Here is a 17,312-nt window from a genome sequence, read left to right on the forward strand (position 1 = left end):
AGAATTAGAATTCAAGGCTTCTGATCCCTGTCTAGTGCTCTTTCTGCTTGGCTTTTTTCCCCCATCCTTTTTCTCTTTGAAGTAATTCAGACTAGATTTCCTAAGATTCACGTCATTCAGGTCTGTCTCTGTGATCCTATCTATCTATTCTTCTTTTAAGATTATAGTTGGGGCAGCTAGACAATGCAGTGAATAGAATACGGGGCTGAGAGATAGAAAAACATTAATTCAAATCCGATCACAGTCACTTAACTCTATTTACCTCAGTTTCCTCATCTGTAAAATGAGCTGGAGAAGGAAATGGCAGTATCTCTGCCAAGAAAACCCCAAATGGGATCACAAAGAGTTAGACATGATTGAAAAAATGACTGAACAATAGCAAAAAGATAGGGATAAGGGTCAAAGAGCATAGAAAGGCACTTGTTTTAGATAGAGAGGTATTTGTTTTAAGGTATTCTCTCCTGGAGAGAATTCCTCCAGGGCAGAGACTAGTTCTTACTTTTCTTTGTATCCCCCCCAGTGCCTGGCACATAGTAGGTGCTTAATAAGTGTTTAATGATGGATTGAAAAGGGATACTATTTGTAAAATGCTGTACAGACTTTAAAAATACTATATAAATACCACCTATTATTCTGAATTTTCATGTTCCCACTGAGGGAACTATTATCTTTTACTGAGGTAGGAAACCATGAATGCCCTGTTTCAAGAAAATTGAATGTGTCGCTTCTGTTAATCCCTTTCTCTTGATTCCCTCAGCCATCGCCTTAGTCCAGGACCTCATTACCTCCTACCTGAACTATTGCAGTACCTTCTAATTGGGCTCCCTCTCTATCTGAAGTCTGTCACCACTCCATTTCATTTTTCTATTCATCTGTCAAAGTGATTTTCCTAGGGTCGACATCTGACCATATCACTCCTCTATTAAAAAAAAAAACTCCAACAGGTCCCTGTAACTTCCATGATCAACTAGAAAGTCTTCTGTGTTAGCATTTAAATCCCTTCACAACCTCAACCTTTCCTTTCTTTCCATTGTTCTTACCCTTGACACAAACTTGAGTTTGATAACCCAGGTGTTGTTCTTACTATTTCTCACACTAAACCCTTCATCTCTGCTCTCTGCCTTAATGATTGCTCTCCTCTTGGCCCGGAATGCCCTCCCTACTCACTTCTGCTGGCTAGCTTTCTTGGCTTTCTTCAAGACTTAATTCAAACTCACCTTCTCTAGGAGGCTTTTCCCCACCACCTTCTTCTTTCATGTTACTGTCTGTCTATGCTGCATGTGTCTTGTCCATACCCATTTATTTACAACTCCTCTATTAAACTGTAAACTTATTGAGACCAGACGCTATTTTGACTTTTTCTTTACAACTCCACATTTAGCACAGTACCTGGCACATAGGAAGTGCTTAATAAATGCTTATTGTCACTGACTATGAAATATTATTATTTGCATTATAAAAGAAAACTTTATTTTACAAAATAACTTAGTAGAAAACAAAATTTTATATGATTGCCTTTACAGAAACTTATTTTACATGCCAGTTCTTGGTAGTCTGATTTGTGTTATGAGAGACAACATGGCAGACAGGGAGCCAGAAAGGGTTGCAAAGCCCTGCCTCTTATATATAATGGCTGTATGACCTTGAACTTTACTTAATTCCTCAGTGTACTAGGCAATTCCCTAACACTTTATATTAGAGACCTGGATAAGTGGAGGGATTATCACATACAGTGTTCTGTGTCCCCCAATGTGTTCCCTCTGCATTCCCCAATGCATTATTACCTATAATGCCTCCATCCCTCTGTAATACCAACATCTAGTCATAAAGTTCAAATGAGAATCACGAATGTAAACTGCTTCGTAAATCTCAAAAGTGCTATGTAAATTCCAGCTATTAGTCATAGAAATGGGACTAACATCTCGGAATCCATCCTACAATCTAATGGAGGAGAATTGAAGTAGAATAAGAAATATACATGGATAAGTATGAGCTGAGAAAGTCACTCAGTAAACATTTATTATTATATTTTTATTGTGTGCCCATCACTGCTAAATACTGGAGGGACAAGAAGACAAGCAATAGTCCCTGCCTTCAAGAAGTATATGGTCCAGTGGGAGTGACAACATATGACCATCTGGGTCATAGCAAGAGTACAAATAGGGCATGATCAACAGATTACTGGAATTAGAATTACTGGAAGCATAGATGAGAGACAGCCAGTGAAAGTGCCTGGTTTGGAAATGGAGTGTCTGTTCATGGAAGAATTAAGAGCCCAGTGAACCTCAGGACTATGTGGCAGGGGCAGGGATGGGGACAGAGGGAAGAGGTAGTGTAAAATGTAAGAAGCCTGGAAAAGTGGGGAGCAGAGTAGGTAGAGCTTATATTAAGGAAAGTGAAGATCCAGATCTGATGATTACTCGAAGATAAAATTCAGACACAAAGATATGAAGAGAGAAGGGATAATTGCCTACAAAAAATGTAAATATCTAAGCCTGGAAAGATGGGGAGTAGAGTAGGTCATATTTGTTTTAGGAAAAATGGAGATCCAGGTCCAATGATTACTCAAGAATGAAATTCAGACACAAACATATGAGGAGAGATGTAAATATCCAGAGATCTCAATGACCAGCTTAGATATTAAAAAGACATGTGGAAGATGGAGTTAGCAGTAGATAATGGAGGATGAAGCAAAAGCTTGACATGGTTCTCTAAGGACAATGTTCGGAGAGAGTGGCTAGAGCTGTCAGTGAGTTGAGTTGGGAAAAGCAAAAAAAAACTAAAGGGCCTAAGCTATCCAGGAGGAAAGAAGACTTGTTCCACATGAGTGGAATCATCCTCATAAACCATGAGGAAAAGGTGGTCCTGCTCCTCAATTTGAATTAGGAGCCTTTTTTTTCTTTTAGCTAGAAGACTAAAAGTAAATAAAAAGGACAAAGAGGGAGTTGTAACCCCCAGATAAGAAAGGTGTTAGTAAGAGAACACTTAGATGTCCCTGATGAGTATGAGTTCAGGGCCAGACAAAACTCATACCAAGATATTGACGATATTGCTGGCTATAACTGTCGAGTCACTATTTGTGAACCAGAAAAGTTCATGGAGGACAGTGGGCAGCAGTGCAAGTCAAGAGAAGAGCAAATATTCTTAGATTTTAGAAAATAGAAGAGAACAAAGTTGGCAAACCACAATCCAACAAGCCTGACTTTTATTCGTGGACAAATTCTAGAATCCATTACTAAAAAGATCACTTAAATGATGAGTGTGGACACCTAAAGAAGAAAGAGAAAGCATTCTGGTAGGATGGACAGAGTGAGAGGTTGGGAAGAAGCAGAACACTTCAGTTCCTCCTTGTTTAGATGCAGATTGGATCAGGAGATCTCTCTTGGGTGATCCCTTCTAGCATCAGGATTCTATACATGGCAGTAATGGTATTAAACCATAATCATTGATGTGCAAAAGCCCTGCAAGTTTTAACAAACCACAACTCAGAGTGATTCCATGATATGACATGGCAAACTAAAAAGGTAAAGCAAATTTTTCTTGAGGGGAAAAAGGAGAGGATTAGACTTGTGATTTCATCAATGTAGGGATTGCCAGACACTAGGATACTTACATCAGTTTGATTCAAGAAATACTAAATTTCTACAGGGCAAAAGAGTCTGGTATTGGAGATAAGAATAACAATTAAAATCATCATTGCCCCTCTTTTCAAGCAATTTTCCATCTGGAAGAGGATTGAGGTGGTATAAGACATGTACACAAGTATGATACAAGAGTAGTAGGTAGTACAACTGGATATGGGTCTGGAGACAGGAAGATCGAAGTTCAAATTTGGCCTCAAACAGTTACTGGCTTTGTGATCCTGGGCATGTCATGTTTACCCTATTTACCTTAGCTCCTCATCTGTAAGATGGGGGTAATAATAGCACCTACCTTGCAGTGTTATTGAAGGATTAACTGAGAAAATAATTATAAAATGCTTAGTATAGTGACCTGGCACATAGTAAGTGCTCCATGAGTGTTAGCTACTGTCAGTATTATTGTAGGACTTACAGTAGGGAAAATAATGATTCAGGTAGACCAGAAAATTTGAAGAGAAAGAGATTAGTTCAGTGCAGGAAAGGGAGGAGGCTTTGTACAGAAAGTAGTGTCCAAGCTGGCCTTTAAGGAAAAAGGATTTCAAGATGGAATAAATCCAAAGCTTTAGAGGGATGCTTTGTATGAACATAGGAAGGTAAAAGAAGGCAGAATTATATTAGAAAACAAGTAATTTAGTTGGTTTTTTTTAAATGGAAACAAGTAACTCAATTTTATTTGAAATGGAGCAAAGCAGTATAGGGTGGAAGAGGAGGGCAGGTTTCAATGTTAGATTAAAGACAAATCTCAGAAGGTCTTAAGTGTCAAGGTAAAGAGGTTGGATTTTATCCTGTCAGCAGTAAGAGATCAGTAAACTTTGAGAGAGAGAGAGAGAGAGAGAAAGAGAGAGAGAGAGAGAGAGAGAGAGAGAGAGAGAGAGAGAGTGAGTGAGTTGCATTAGAGAAATTAATTTGGCAGCTGTGTGAAGGATGGAGTCAGGAGGGTAGAATTTGGTTGCAGATAGACTGTTAAGAGGCACTTTCAGTCATCTGATGGAGAGGTAATGAGGGCCTGAACTGAAGTAGGGACAGTCTATGAAAGGGAGAAAATGAGTGTGAGACACATTATACAGGTATTTGAACAGAATTTGGCAACTCTAGATAGAGGGAGGGTAGGGAGAGGTGTGAAAAAAATGGAAGGATCAGAGATAACTCTAAACTTTTTTATTATTATATTTTTTCCCTTTTTATTGTTTTCTTTTTCCTTGTTATACATATACATACAGTAATTTTTAATACACGTTTCTTTTTCAATCATGTTGGGAGAGAAAAATCAGAACAAAAGGGAAAAACCACAAGAGGAAAAAAAAACAGAAGAAAAAAAGTGAAGATAGTACATATTGTTTACATTCAGTTTCCAAACTCCAAACTTTTGGACCTGAATGGCTAGGCAAAGTTGGGGAAAGGAACAGGTTGGGAGAGGAGGAGAGGGGAAAATGAAAGGATTAATTTTAGAGATGTTGATTTTGAGTTACTCATGTGATCTCAGTATGGAAATGTTTTTTTTTTGTTGTTGTTTTTTTTTTAATTTAATAGCCTTTTATTTACAGGATATATACATGGGTAACTTCACAGCATCAACAATTGCCAAACCTCTTGTTCCAATTTTTCACCTCTTACCCCCCCCCACCCCCTCCCCCAAATGGCAGGATGACCAGTAGATGTTAAATACATCAAAATATAACTTAGATACACAATAAGTATACATGACCAAAACATTATTTTGCTGTACAAAAAGAATCAGACTCTGAATTATTGTACAATTAGCTTGTGAAGGAAATCAAAGATGCAGGTGTGCATAAATATAGGGATTGGGAATTCAATGTAATGGTTTTTAGTCATCTCCCAGAGTTCTTTTTCTGGGCATAGCTGGTTCAGTTCATTACTGCTCCATTAGAAATGATTTGGTTGATCTTGTTGCTGAGGATGGCCTGATCCATCAGAACTGGTCATCATCTAGTATTGTTGTTGAAGTATATAATGATCTCCTGGTCCTGCTCATTTCACTCAGCATCAGTTCTTGTAAGTCTCTCCAGGCCTTTCTGAAATCATCCTGTTGGTCATTTCTTACAGAACAGTAATATTCCATAATTTTCATATTCAGTATGGAAATGTTTAATATCTACTGGATATGCTAGATTGACATTTAGAAAACAGAAAGTATCTAGTTCTATTATCAATTTCTTATTCATATTAATGTCTGGGATTTTTTTTTTTTTGCATAGAGATGATTATCATAATCACAGGAACTGATGAGATTGCTAATGTCGAAGACAGAGTAGAAGGCCAAAAAATGAGAGAGCCTTGGGGCATATTTGTATTTGGTGGGTGAGAGGAATAAGGTGGACCATTTAAGAAGATGGAGAAAGCATTCAGAAAGAAAAGAGAAGCCAGGGAGAACTGCACCACTAACATATCAGTAGATATTAGAATATCACTAAAGAGGGAATAGTCAAAAGGCTCAAGTATTAGTGGTATTGCAAGGTATTCATTCCATTACCCTGCTCACATTTGCAATGTAGTGTTTCTTCCTGAGCACTATATCGTAAAAGGGCTGTTGGACTAATTGGAGTGATTCTGGAGCACAATGACCAGAATTTTGAAGAGTTTAGAAAATATACCATAAGTACAAGGGTTGGAGGAACAAGAGATGCTTAAACTGAAGAAGAAAGAACTTAAGTTGTCGTGATATATAGATAATATTTGAAAGTTTATTCTAAGAAAATAGGATTTATTTTATCTTCTTCTTGGACTTGGAAGTTAAAAGTAGGAGTAATGGATAGAAATGGTAAGATTTTGACTCCATGTTGGAAGAAAAAAAAATTAGAATTGTCCATAAGTGGACAGTAGATAATGAGTTCTTTATCTGTGGAAACTGTGGTATAAATTCCAGATGACTGGGGTATTCATGTTTTGGCCAGGAATTGGACTGGTTGATGTTTGAAGCGTCTCCCAATTTGTAAAATTATATGATTCAATAAACCTTTGTAACTAGATTATTCATAGGATTTAAAGCTAAAAGGGACTTTAGGGATCATTTGATCCACAGATGAGGTTCCTTACTGAAGGCACATAAGTAGAAAAGGAGGATTTAAATTTCAGTTCCCTTCACTCCTTATCCTGCTCTCTTACCATTACCTCATGATGCCTTTTCTTTCTTTGTACTCATAGATAGTAAAGCTATCTACCTAATTAAATTCTATATAAACTCATATATAGATACACTTTTCCCCCCATGTCTTGCCAGCATATATGCCCTGGAGTTCCTTTAAACTTCTCAGGATCATACAAAATCCCTGGGCTTTCTGGTTTATATTCTAGCAATCACTGTAGTGAAATACATTATGGTTCATAGAAGATTCTTTTGGAAGTCTTATGAGAGCACAAAGATGTTATTTTCCTGCAAAGCTTTCTCTACAGACTAATTATTCAATTAGTAAGCTATAGAAGGCTATATAGCCTTCCTCTGATAAATGTTAAGCTTAGTAAATTCCTGTTGCTTCTATAATAAAATACAGATTCCTCTCTTTGGCTTGTAAAAAGCCTTTTAAAACTTGGTCAAAACCTGTTTCCAGTCTTGTTGTATATCACTTCATCTCCCACTCTTTAATCTATTCCAAAATGACTTTGTATTCTTACAAGGAATGTCATCTCTGATATCCTTGCTCTTCTCTGACCATCCCCCATTCTTGGAATGATCTGATTTTTCTCATGTACATATTTCCACAATTATATTGCACAAGATACATACCCTTTGATCCAGAAGTGTTACTACTGGACTTATATCCCAAAGAGATTATAAAGAAGGGAAAGGGACCTGTATGTGCACGAATGTTTGTGGCAGCCCTTTTTGTAGTGGCTAAAAACTGGAAACTGAATGGATGTCCATCAGTTGGAGAATGGCTGAATAAATTGTGGTATATGAATATTATGGAATAATACTGTTCTGTAAGAAATGACCAACAGGATGATTTCAGAAAGGCCTGGAGAGACTTACACGAACTGATGCTGAGTGAAATGAGCAGGACCAGGAGATCATTATATACTTCAACAACAATACTATATGATGACCAGTTCTGATGGACCAGGCCATCCTCAGCAACGAGATCAACCAAATCATTTCTAATGGAGCAGTAATGAACTGAACTAGCTATGCCCAGAAAAAGAACTCTGGGAGATGACTAAAAACCATTACATTGAATTCCCAATCCCTATATTTATGCACACCTGCATTTTTGATTTCCTTCACAAGCTAATTGTACAATATTTCAGAGTCTGATTCTTTTTGTACAGCAAAATAACGTTTTGGTCATGTATACTTATTGTGTATCTAATTTATATTTTAATATATTTAACATCTACTGGTCATCCTGCCATCTAGGGGAGGGGGTGGGGGGGTAAGAGGTGAAAAATTGGAACAAGAGGTTTGGCAATTGTTAATGCTGTAAAGTTACCCATGCATATATCCTGTAAATAAAAGGCTATTAAATTAAAAAAAAATTATATTGCACAAGATAAATCAGATCCAAAAGGGGAAAAAATGAGAAAGAAAACAAAATGCAAGTAAACAACAAAAAAGTAAAAATACTATGTTGTGATCCACACTAAGTCCCCACAGTCCTCTTTCTGGGTTCCATGATAATTTTCACAACAGATCTTGAAATGAATAACATTTTTAAACTCTTCCAGATTTTATAGGGTCAAGAGATTCTCCAGTAACATAAATGCTTTTGGTTTGCCTAGATACAAGATGATCTCTGAATTTACCTGGCCCAACCATGACCTCCCTTCAGACAAGCAAGCTGTGGAAAAACTGATTGAAGGCTGTGGTTTCCAGGATGACGTGGCTTATGGAAAGACCAAAATTTTTATCCGAACTCCCAGGACACTTTTCACCTTGGAAGAACTCCATGCGCAGATGCTTGTAAGGATTGTCCTCTTTCTGCAAAAGGTAATTGTGCCTTCTCCATTTAAACAGAATACCAGTTTTCATATCCATAACAATGTGTGGGAATTCTCTTTCTAAATTATTGATTATTTGGATGAATTCTGAGAAACTTCCAAATGACCCCATCCTCCCCAACTTTATTTTTCTCAATTACCAAATGAAGGAGCTGTATTAAATGAACTCCATGGTCTCTTCCAGTTGGAAATTCTCTGATCCTTTCCTCTTCTAATGTCAAATAAGAAGCATTTATCTAGTGCTATCTGTGAACCTGATAAAGTTCTAAATGCTAGAGATCCCTATAAGCTCCTAGCATCTTTTCCCAAAGTCAGCTTGTATCCATATTGTATCTTCCTTTTCTGTATACTTAACAAATAAAAACAATAAAAATAGCAAACATTTATATAATATTTACTATGTGCCAGGCATTGTGCTACATGTTTTACAATTATTTCATCGGCTCCTTGGAACAATCTTCAAAAGTAGATGCTATTAATATTCCCATTTTACATTTGAGAAAATTGAGGCAAACAGAGCTTAAGTTATTTACCTTACACAGCTTAGAAATGATTAAAGGCTCCATTTGAACTCAAGTCTTTCTGATTCCTGGCCTGGCTTTCTCTAGACTGATTAAAATCTCCTTGAGATCAGACACTATTTTCACATTTATGTTTTTATCACCAGCACAGTGCCTGGCATATAGTAGGTACCTAACGAAGGTTTATTTATTGATTTTTGTATTTCTATTTCTAGCACGTAGCATAGAGCCTAGCACAGCATATACACTTAGTAAGTTTTTGCTTATTGGTTGCTTAAAGCAGCCACATCCTTGAGAACTACATTAAATTGTTAAATTTAACTGCATTAAATTAAACTGTAAATTTTGATTTTTGCTATTTCTTTGTGATTTATTCCCTGAATTTTTTTCTTTCCAAATGGAAAGTATGGAGGTAAAAGGAATGGAGGTAAAAACCAGTCAGTCTTTTAGGATATGTATAAAAGCAGCTCTTATCCTTCAAAGATTTAGTCATGTTAAAGCATTTCCTCCCAAAAGTCCTTCTACCCAATTGTCTGAATACCCCCTAGTTTTATGAATCACACAGAATAAGAAAGTATAAAAGGAATATCACACACACACACACACACACACACACCCTTTTAAATCACCAATCCAGCAAAGTTAAAAGTGTTTGTTTGTGGCTGGAAAATCAAGCAGGATAGGCAGCATAATTCCCTGGCTCTCCCTTGCAAGGGACCCTTCTTGACTCTCTTTTTGTTACTAAATGAATCTTTATGTATTCCTAAAAAATATACTTTTTCCTGTATTTTTTTTTTTTTTGGAAGACTGCCATAACTGAATAAACAGTCCGTTACAGCTTCTGGGAGGCTGCAAGCTCTTTTAAGTGGGTATTCATGTGACAGTGGGAAAAGGGCAAACCTTGAAGGCAGGAAGACTAGAGTTCAAATCCTGACTCAGCTGTGTACTGCCTGCCAGGACAAATGACTTGAGGCCTCCATGTCCCAGACAATCATGTAAGACTATAAAGTTATGAATGAGTTGCCTCTCTGCCAGTAGAAGGGGTCTCCATGCCAGGAAATCTCTATAACAAATGAATCACAGTTTTAGATCTCCCTTTTTCCCCCAACAAATGAAAGGAAGGAAGGAAGGAAGGAAGGAAGGAAGAGACAGGAAGGAAGGAAGGAAGGAAGGAAGAAAGGAAGGAAGGAAGGAAGAAAGAAGGGAGGGGGAGGGGAGGGAAGGGAAGGGAAGGGAAAGGAAAGGAAAGGAAAGGAAAGGAAAGGAGAAGAAAAGGAAGAAAGACTCAGGATAATAATGCAAGGCAAAAAAATTAGGAAGTTTGCCCAAATTTTCTTATTGTTTAGCCTTTTCTCAGGGAGGTGCTTCTTTCTTGAGCAGCTGTAGGGATGAGGGTACTGTTGCTTAACTTCCTTTATAGAGTTATATGGACATAATAAGGGGAAATGAAAGTGGCACTGGGGTCTACCCACTATCCCTCCTATTTGTCTATCAATTCCCTTCATTGAAAACCTAGTCATTTTTGAAAGTGCAAGTTGGATCATAGGTTCATCAGAAAAAATGATGGGAGACCCTGGCCTTCTTTGTCTCCTTCCAACTTGTATATTAAAAAACAAAAAGCAGTTAGTGGTTTTGCAGCATCAGTTAGCCAGTGGCAACTTGTTAGATGTAAGGGGTGCAGAGTCAAGGGAGCAGCAGCTGTGAGCTCTGCTGAGCGTCTGTAACTGTGCTCATTTTGTTCTAATTAGGGTAATTTAGCTTTTCTTCCTGGTTTATACAATTGACTTTTTCTTAGAGGCTTACTGCAAAGCTAAGTCTAATTTGGGAGCCTTTTGCGTTCCAAAGTAACTGGCTTTATTATTGGTATATAGGGCATGTCTTGGTTCTTCCTGTGGTGTCAGGATTCTGTACCTAAGTCAGAAGTTCCTAAATAATCATAGAATTCATTATTAGCAAGGGAAAGAAATAAGGATTTCCTGTTTGCCTTGACCAAATTAGCTCACAACAAAATGTCCTTTGTTTTTTATGGTGTCACGCTTTTAAAGAATCAGATAATTTGACCAATAAAACCTCCCACTTATATATTAGGAGAACGAACTTACTTGGACTTTTGCCTAATCTTTTACCATCCTAAATATTTTCTGGGGAGTTGTCAACTGGACTCCTATTTTAAAAAAAAAAAAAAAAAAAAAACCATGGTTACGTTGGACAAATCTTTGTGGCAAAGGCTTAAAGAAGAGAAATCAATGCAGTCATCAAGATAATAAAGTTCTTGCCTTCTAACTTTTAGAACCTACACTGATTCATTCTCATCCATTAGCCCTCTTAGTTTGTTCTCTTGGGTTTGTTAAGTATGACTGAGAGATACAGGAAATGGGATGCACAGGCTGTTCTGAAGGAGCTCTTTGATGATGGGGATTATGACTCAAAAAGAAAGGGATTACTAGATCAATAACTGCCTTTGTCAATTTGGTGGCAAAAGGATCAGTTGCTCTGGTGATATTTATATAGTATATAATTAAATGCCCTGTGAAGCAAGTATGTGTAGCAAGTCCTTGATTTGGTTTTGTCTTCTCTTTCTTCAGTCCTATTCTTTGGGTATTTTTAGACTTTTTGTTATCACCTATGTAGGTTATCACCTATGTAGGTTTTTTTCCCCCTAACCTTACTCTTTCCCCCCCCCCCCTTCCCTTCCTTCCTTTTTCTCCTTCCTCTCATTCCTTCCTGCTCCTCCCCTTTCCTACCTTCTATTCCCTGTCCCTCTTCTTCCTTTTCCCTCCTTTCCTTCCCTGCCCCTTTCCATTGATTCCCCCCCCCCTTACCTTCCCTTTTCTTCTCCATTCACTTCTTCTCCTTCTCTCCCTTTCTAATCACTCCATTCCTTCCCTTTCCCTCCCTTCCCATTTTCTCTCTTCCCTTCCTTTAACTTCCCATATTTACATGGTTTATTCAAAGCATGTATACGGACAGTATTATAAGTACTACAGAGAAAAACAAAACAGTTTTTCCCCCTTTTAGAACTTTTAATCTCATTGAGAAGATTTCCTCAGAGAAATCAAGTGCCCTGTATGTAGTGCATGCTCAAATTGGGTACTGGACTGAATAATTCTTCTTCTCCACTGCTCTCTTAGCTTCATTATTTATTTATTTCAAAAAAGGGAACAGAATATCTTTCTCATGAGTTTGCCACTGGGAAATTTGTGATTTTGCTTACTTAGTATTGAAAAAAGGCTGATCCTTAAAAGAAAATTCTTTTAATATCTCCTTTGTACTTACCAAATGTACATCAGCATATATATTTTTTCATATCAGCGTTGTTGGTATTTGTATCATAATATCCCTTCTGGGTTGTTGTTCATCCCTCATTCTTGAAGAAAATCAATGACATCACAAACATGATGTCTTAATTTGTGAGACTTGGATTTGAGGAAGCAGAAAAGCATGAAGCTGCCAGCCTAGCTCTTCTCCAGAGTCCTCAGATTCCAGTGGCAAGAAAAGGTCAATGTGATTGGCATTAGCCCAGGATGCAGTGGATGACTTTTTAAATTAAGGTTTGTCTGAGGCAACACCCATCCAATGACTAAGGGCTGGGTAAGAACTGAAACAACTTTCTGGATGGCAAGTTCCATGAAAGCAGGAGCTATGTATCTTCCAATTTTGTATATACTGTGCATCTAGACCAATGCTTTATACCTAACAATTGTTGAACTATATGTCCATATCAGAAGGATCATATAGGGGAGATGCAAAGGGAATCTGGCAACCAACAGATTTTTCTTTGAATTCTTATCAGTAGCAAGTTTAGAATAGGATAAATAACCCTGAAGAAACTTTTATCCAGTCACTTAAAAAGCAAGATTTTGTTTTTAGATATTGGTTTTTTTTTTTTTTAATACAACCTTTTGCTGAAGTATTATCCACAACTTAGTCACCCTTATATACTCAGAATCATTTCCCCTCCTGACTGTGCTTTTGATTCTCCAGACTTTGTTACTACAACTCAGCTGCCTTCTAACCCTGGAACATCCTTCCTTATGCTGTGACCCACTTTCTTATTTGATGAATTCCTTTAGGGGGGGTCTGCATTTGGGGAATGGGTTCAGATCAGCCATCTGATTCATCCCCCCTTTTGGCTATGCTTCTGCCTCTCTAGACTTGGCCACCATTCCCCTATACTTTCCCTCTCCAACTACTTTTCAGCTTCCTTTTTATAAAATGTTGGCTGCTCCTTTTAAAATGTAATCTCTTTATACTTTAACATATTTAACATATATGAGACTGCCTACCATCTAGAGGAGGGGGTGAAGGGAGGGAAGGGAAAAGTTGGAACAAAAGTGAGTGCAAGAAACAACGTTGAAAAATTACCCAGTCATATGTTCTGTCAATAAAAAGCTATAATTAATAGAAAAAAATGTAATCTCCTATTTGCGGAAATACGTATAGAGGAATTGCACATGTTTAATATATATTGGATCATTTGCTGACTGGGGGAGGAGGAGGAAAAGGAGGGGAAAAGACTTAGAACATAGGGTTTTGTAGGGGTGAATGTTGAAAATTACCCATGTATATATTTTGAAAATAAAAAGCTCTAATTTAAAAAAAATAAAGAAAAAATATAATCTCCTTGAGGATAGGAACTGTCTTTTTGCTTGCATTTTTGTCCCCAGTACTTAGCACATAGTATTTGGAAATGCTTGTTGTTTGCCTGCTAGTCCGTGGCGGAAGTGAGCTACTGGCCTGTAGCTTACCTGGATGTAAGAAAGGTTTATGGGACATATTGTGCAATTGTTAGACTTGTTCCAAAATTACAGGTCTCAACTTTCCATCTCTTTCAGATTTCAGATCAAACAATGGGTTGTTGTTGCTGTTCTGTTGTGTGTGACTTTTCATGACCCTATTTGGGGTTCCTTGGCAGAGATATGGAAGGTTTGTCTTTTCCTTCTCCAGCTCATTTGACAGATGAGGAAACTGAGGCAGACAGGATGAAATTACCCAGCTAATGAGCATCTGAGGCTGGATTTGAATTCAGGAAGATGAATCTTTATGACTCCAGGTCCTGCATTCTATCCATTGTATCACCTAGATGCCTAAACAATAATATTTGTGAATAATGTGTCCAACTTGTGAAAAAGCCAAGACATGTCAACTCTGTTCTTCTTGCCACGCCACCATGTTGTAAGCTCCCTGGGGCTATCGACAAGGACCTCACAGCTTACCTTCCAGTTTAGTTATAAGCCTATTATACCACCTATACAACCATAAGCTGGGTGGATGAGTCCAAAATCAAACAGAATCTTTAACATCTAATGGACAATCTTTCTTTTGTGGTAACTGTGAAAACGTGGACATGCTCAAATAGAAAATGCTATAATTGTCATCTTATAAATCTTCATTCACACAAGACTCCTGGGGCCTGGTGACCCCATTCTTCCCTGCCCATCTTCCTAATTAAAGAAGAATACTAGCTTAATTGCTCAGACTCAACAGTTTGAGGGCAATTTTCAAAACTGTGATGGGGAAGAAAGGGAGGAAATAGAAAGAAGAGAAAAAAAATCAGGTTGTGTAGGGGAGTGATCATAGACTAGACAACTCTTTTTCTCAGGACTGAATAGGGATCTTTCTCCTTTTGACCTAAGAATATAATTATTGGGGATCATCAATCAGAAAGGAAATTGATTGGTATGATAGCTAAGAAAAACAAAACAGCTTAAATTTATTTTTTTAGTAACTCAGAAGAATCAAAGAATCTGAGTAGGAAGATACCAGAGAAGCCATTATATCTAACCTCTATATCAATTTTCTTAAACTTTCTAGTCTCTGGATCTTTTTACATTCTTAAAAATTACTGAGGATTCTTTTATACTTTAAAAAAGTATTAAAGACTTCAGAGAGCTTTTATTTATTATGTAAGATATATCTATCAATATTTACCAAATTCGAAATTAAAATATGAATTTTTCAAATAATAATAAACCTGCTATTAGTTACACAAATAACTTATTTTATGGGGAAAAAAACCTATCCAAAATGAAAACATTTAGTGAGAAGAATGGCATTGTTTGACATGTTATTTTTTTTTTTCCAAATCTCTAAAATGTTTGGCTTAATGGAGATCTTCATATCTCCTTCTGAATTCCATCTATTATGATCTGTTGCTTTGATGGAAGAATATGAAAAAAAAAAATCCAGCCTCACACAGATATGCAATTGGAAAAGGGAAAAGTATTTTAATAAGCAAATAATATCCTAGTATAGTTATTAAAATAGTAGTGGCCTTACAGCCCCTCAAAAAAGACCCCCCCAGAAGACTGTGTACAACACTTTGAGAACCACTGCTCTGAACAAGAATTTTATCTACCTGACAAATCATTATCCAACCTTTATTTTTCTTTATTCAATTTTATTTTCAGTTCTAAATTCTGTTCCTCTTCCCCCTCCCCTACCCATTGAGAAGGCAAGAAAATAAAACCCATTATAAAGATATATAATCGTAAAACCAACTTCTGCATAAGCCCTGTCCAAAAAAAAGAAAAAAGAAAGAAAGAGAAGAAAATATACTCTACTCTGCACTCTGAGTTCATCGGTTTTCTCTCCAGAGATGAATAGTATGTTTCATCCTGAGTCCTTTGGCATTGTGATTGGTCATTGTGTTGATGAGTTACTAAATTTTTCAAAATTTATTATCTTTATGATATTAATGACATTTTATAAATTTTTATCCTGTTTCTGCTCATTTCACTTTTCATCAGTTCTTACAAGTCTTCCCAAGTTTTTCTGAAACAATTCCCTTCACCATTTCTTATAATATACTAGTATTCCATCACATTCATATCATAATTTTTCCATTCATTCCTTAACTTATAGGCATTCCCACAGTTTTTAATTCTTTGCTACTACTAAAAAAAGCTATTATGATCCTTTTGTATGTATAAATTCTTTTCCTCTTTATTTGATCTTTTTGGGGTATAGATCTGGTAGCAATATTGCTGGGTCAAAGGATATGTATACATAATTTAACAACTTTTTAAGGATATTTCCAAATGCTTTCCAGAATGGCTGGACCAATCCACAATTCCAACAACAATGCAGTAATTTACCTGTTTTCTCCTCCAACTTCTGTCCTTTCTCTATTTTGTTATCTTAGTCAATCTGATGAGATATAAGGTAGTCCCTCAGAATTGTTTTAATTTTAATTTCTCTAATTATTGGTAATTTAGAGCAATTTTTCATCTGGCTATTAATAGCTTTTATTTCTTCCTTTGAAAACTGCTTATTCATATCTTTTGACTACCTATCCATTGGAGAAAGGCTTTTATTCTTATAAATTTGACTTGGTTCCCTATACATCTTAGAAATGAGATTTTTATAAGAGAAATTTCCAGCAAAGATTTTTTTTCCAGTTCATGTTTTTCTCCTAATTTTAGCTGCATTGTTTTTGTTTATGTAAAACTCTTTTAGTTTTATGTAATCAAAATTGTACATAGTACTTCCTGTGAATTTTTTTGTCTTTTGTTTGGTCATGAACTTTTCCCTATCCACAAGTCTGATGGGTAATTTCTTCCATGTTTCCCTAATTTGCCTGTTATCTCATTCTGCATGTCTATGTTATGTAGCCATTCTGAGTTTATCTTACTATATAAAGCAAGAATTTAGCTATATCTAGCTTCTACTAGATAACTTTCTAATTTTCCCTACAACTTTCATCATAAGTGAGTTCTTACCCCAGTAGTTGGGCCTTTGGGTTTATCAAACTTGAAATTACTGTGCTCATTTCCAGCCCTTACTTAAAGACCTCGAGAAGAGGGAATTCTACTACCTCCTAGTAGGTTGTAGACCTTTTTTTTTTTAATCATTCTTCTGAACATGTATTTATTTAATGAGTTTGCCCAGCACTGTGCTAAATGCATTTGTTACCCTCATATAGAAGTTTTTGACTCTTCAAAGGAAATAATGATGCTACATTTTGAAAGCGTGACTCAGGAGGGCTTCAAAAGCTGGCCAGCTCCCAGTGGCACTCCATTTTTGAAATCCTATCTGCCTTACCATTCCATAGTGTGGTAGAAGGCATGAGAGCTCTAATCGACTTGAAGCAGCATCTTAAAACACAGTTCCCCTTTGTGTTAAGCACAAATGGAGAAAACTCTAAATCTTCCTCCTTTAACAATCCTTTCTAAATTGTAAATAGATATATTAC

At 36.7% G+C, this 17,312-nt stretch overlaps 1 protein-coding gene across 1 annotated transcript in view; it reads left to right on the forward strand.

Moving 5' to 3' along the window:
* The window catches only part of MYO1D (myosin ID), a 376,233-nt gene that overhangs the window by 177,705 nt on the left and 181,216 nt on the right, over window positions 1–17,312 (forward strand). Inside the window, exon 16 of the mRNA XM_031967606.1 lies at window positions 8,379–8,586. Coding sequence (XP_031823466.1) covers window positions 8,379–8,586 — 208 coding nt within the window. The remainder of the gene's footprint in view (window positions 1–8,378; window positions 8,587–17,312) is intronic.

Source organism: Sarcophilus harrisii, chromosome 4 (genome assembly GCF_902635505.1).
Source record: "Sarcophilus harrisii chromosome 4, mSarHar1.11, whole genome shotgun sequence".
NCBI lineage: Eukaryota > Metazoa > Chordata > Mammalia > Dasyuromorphia > Dasyuridae > Sarcophilus > Sarcophilus harrisii.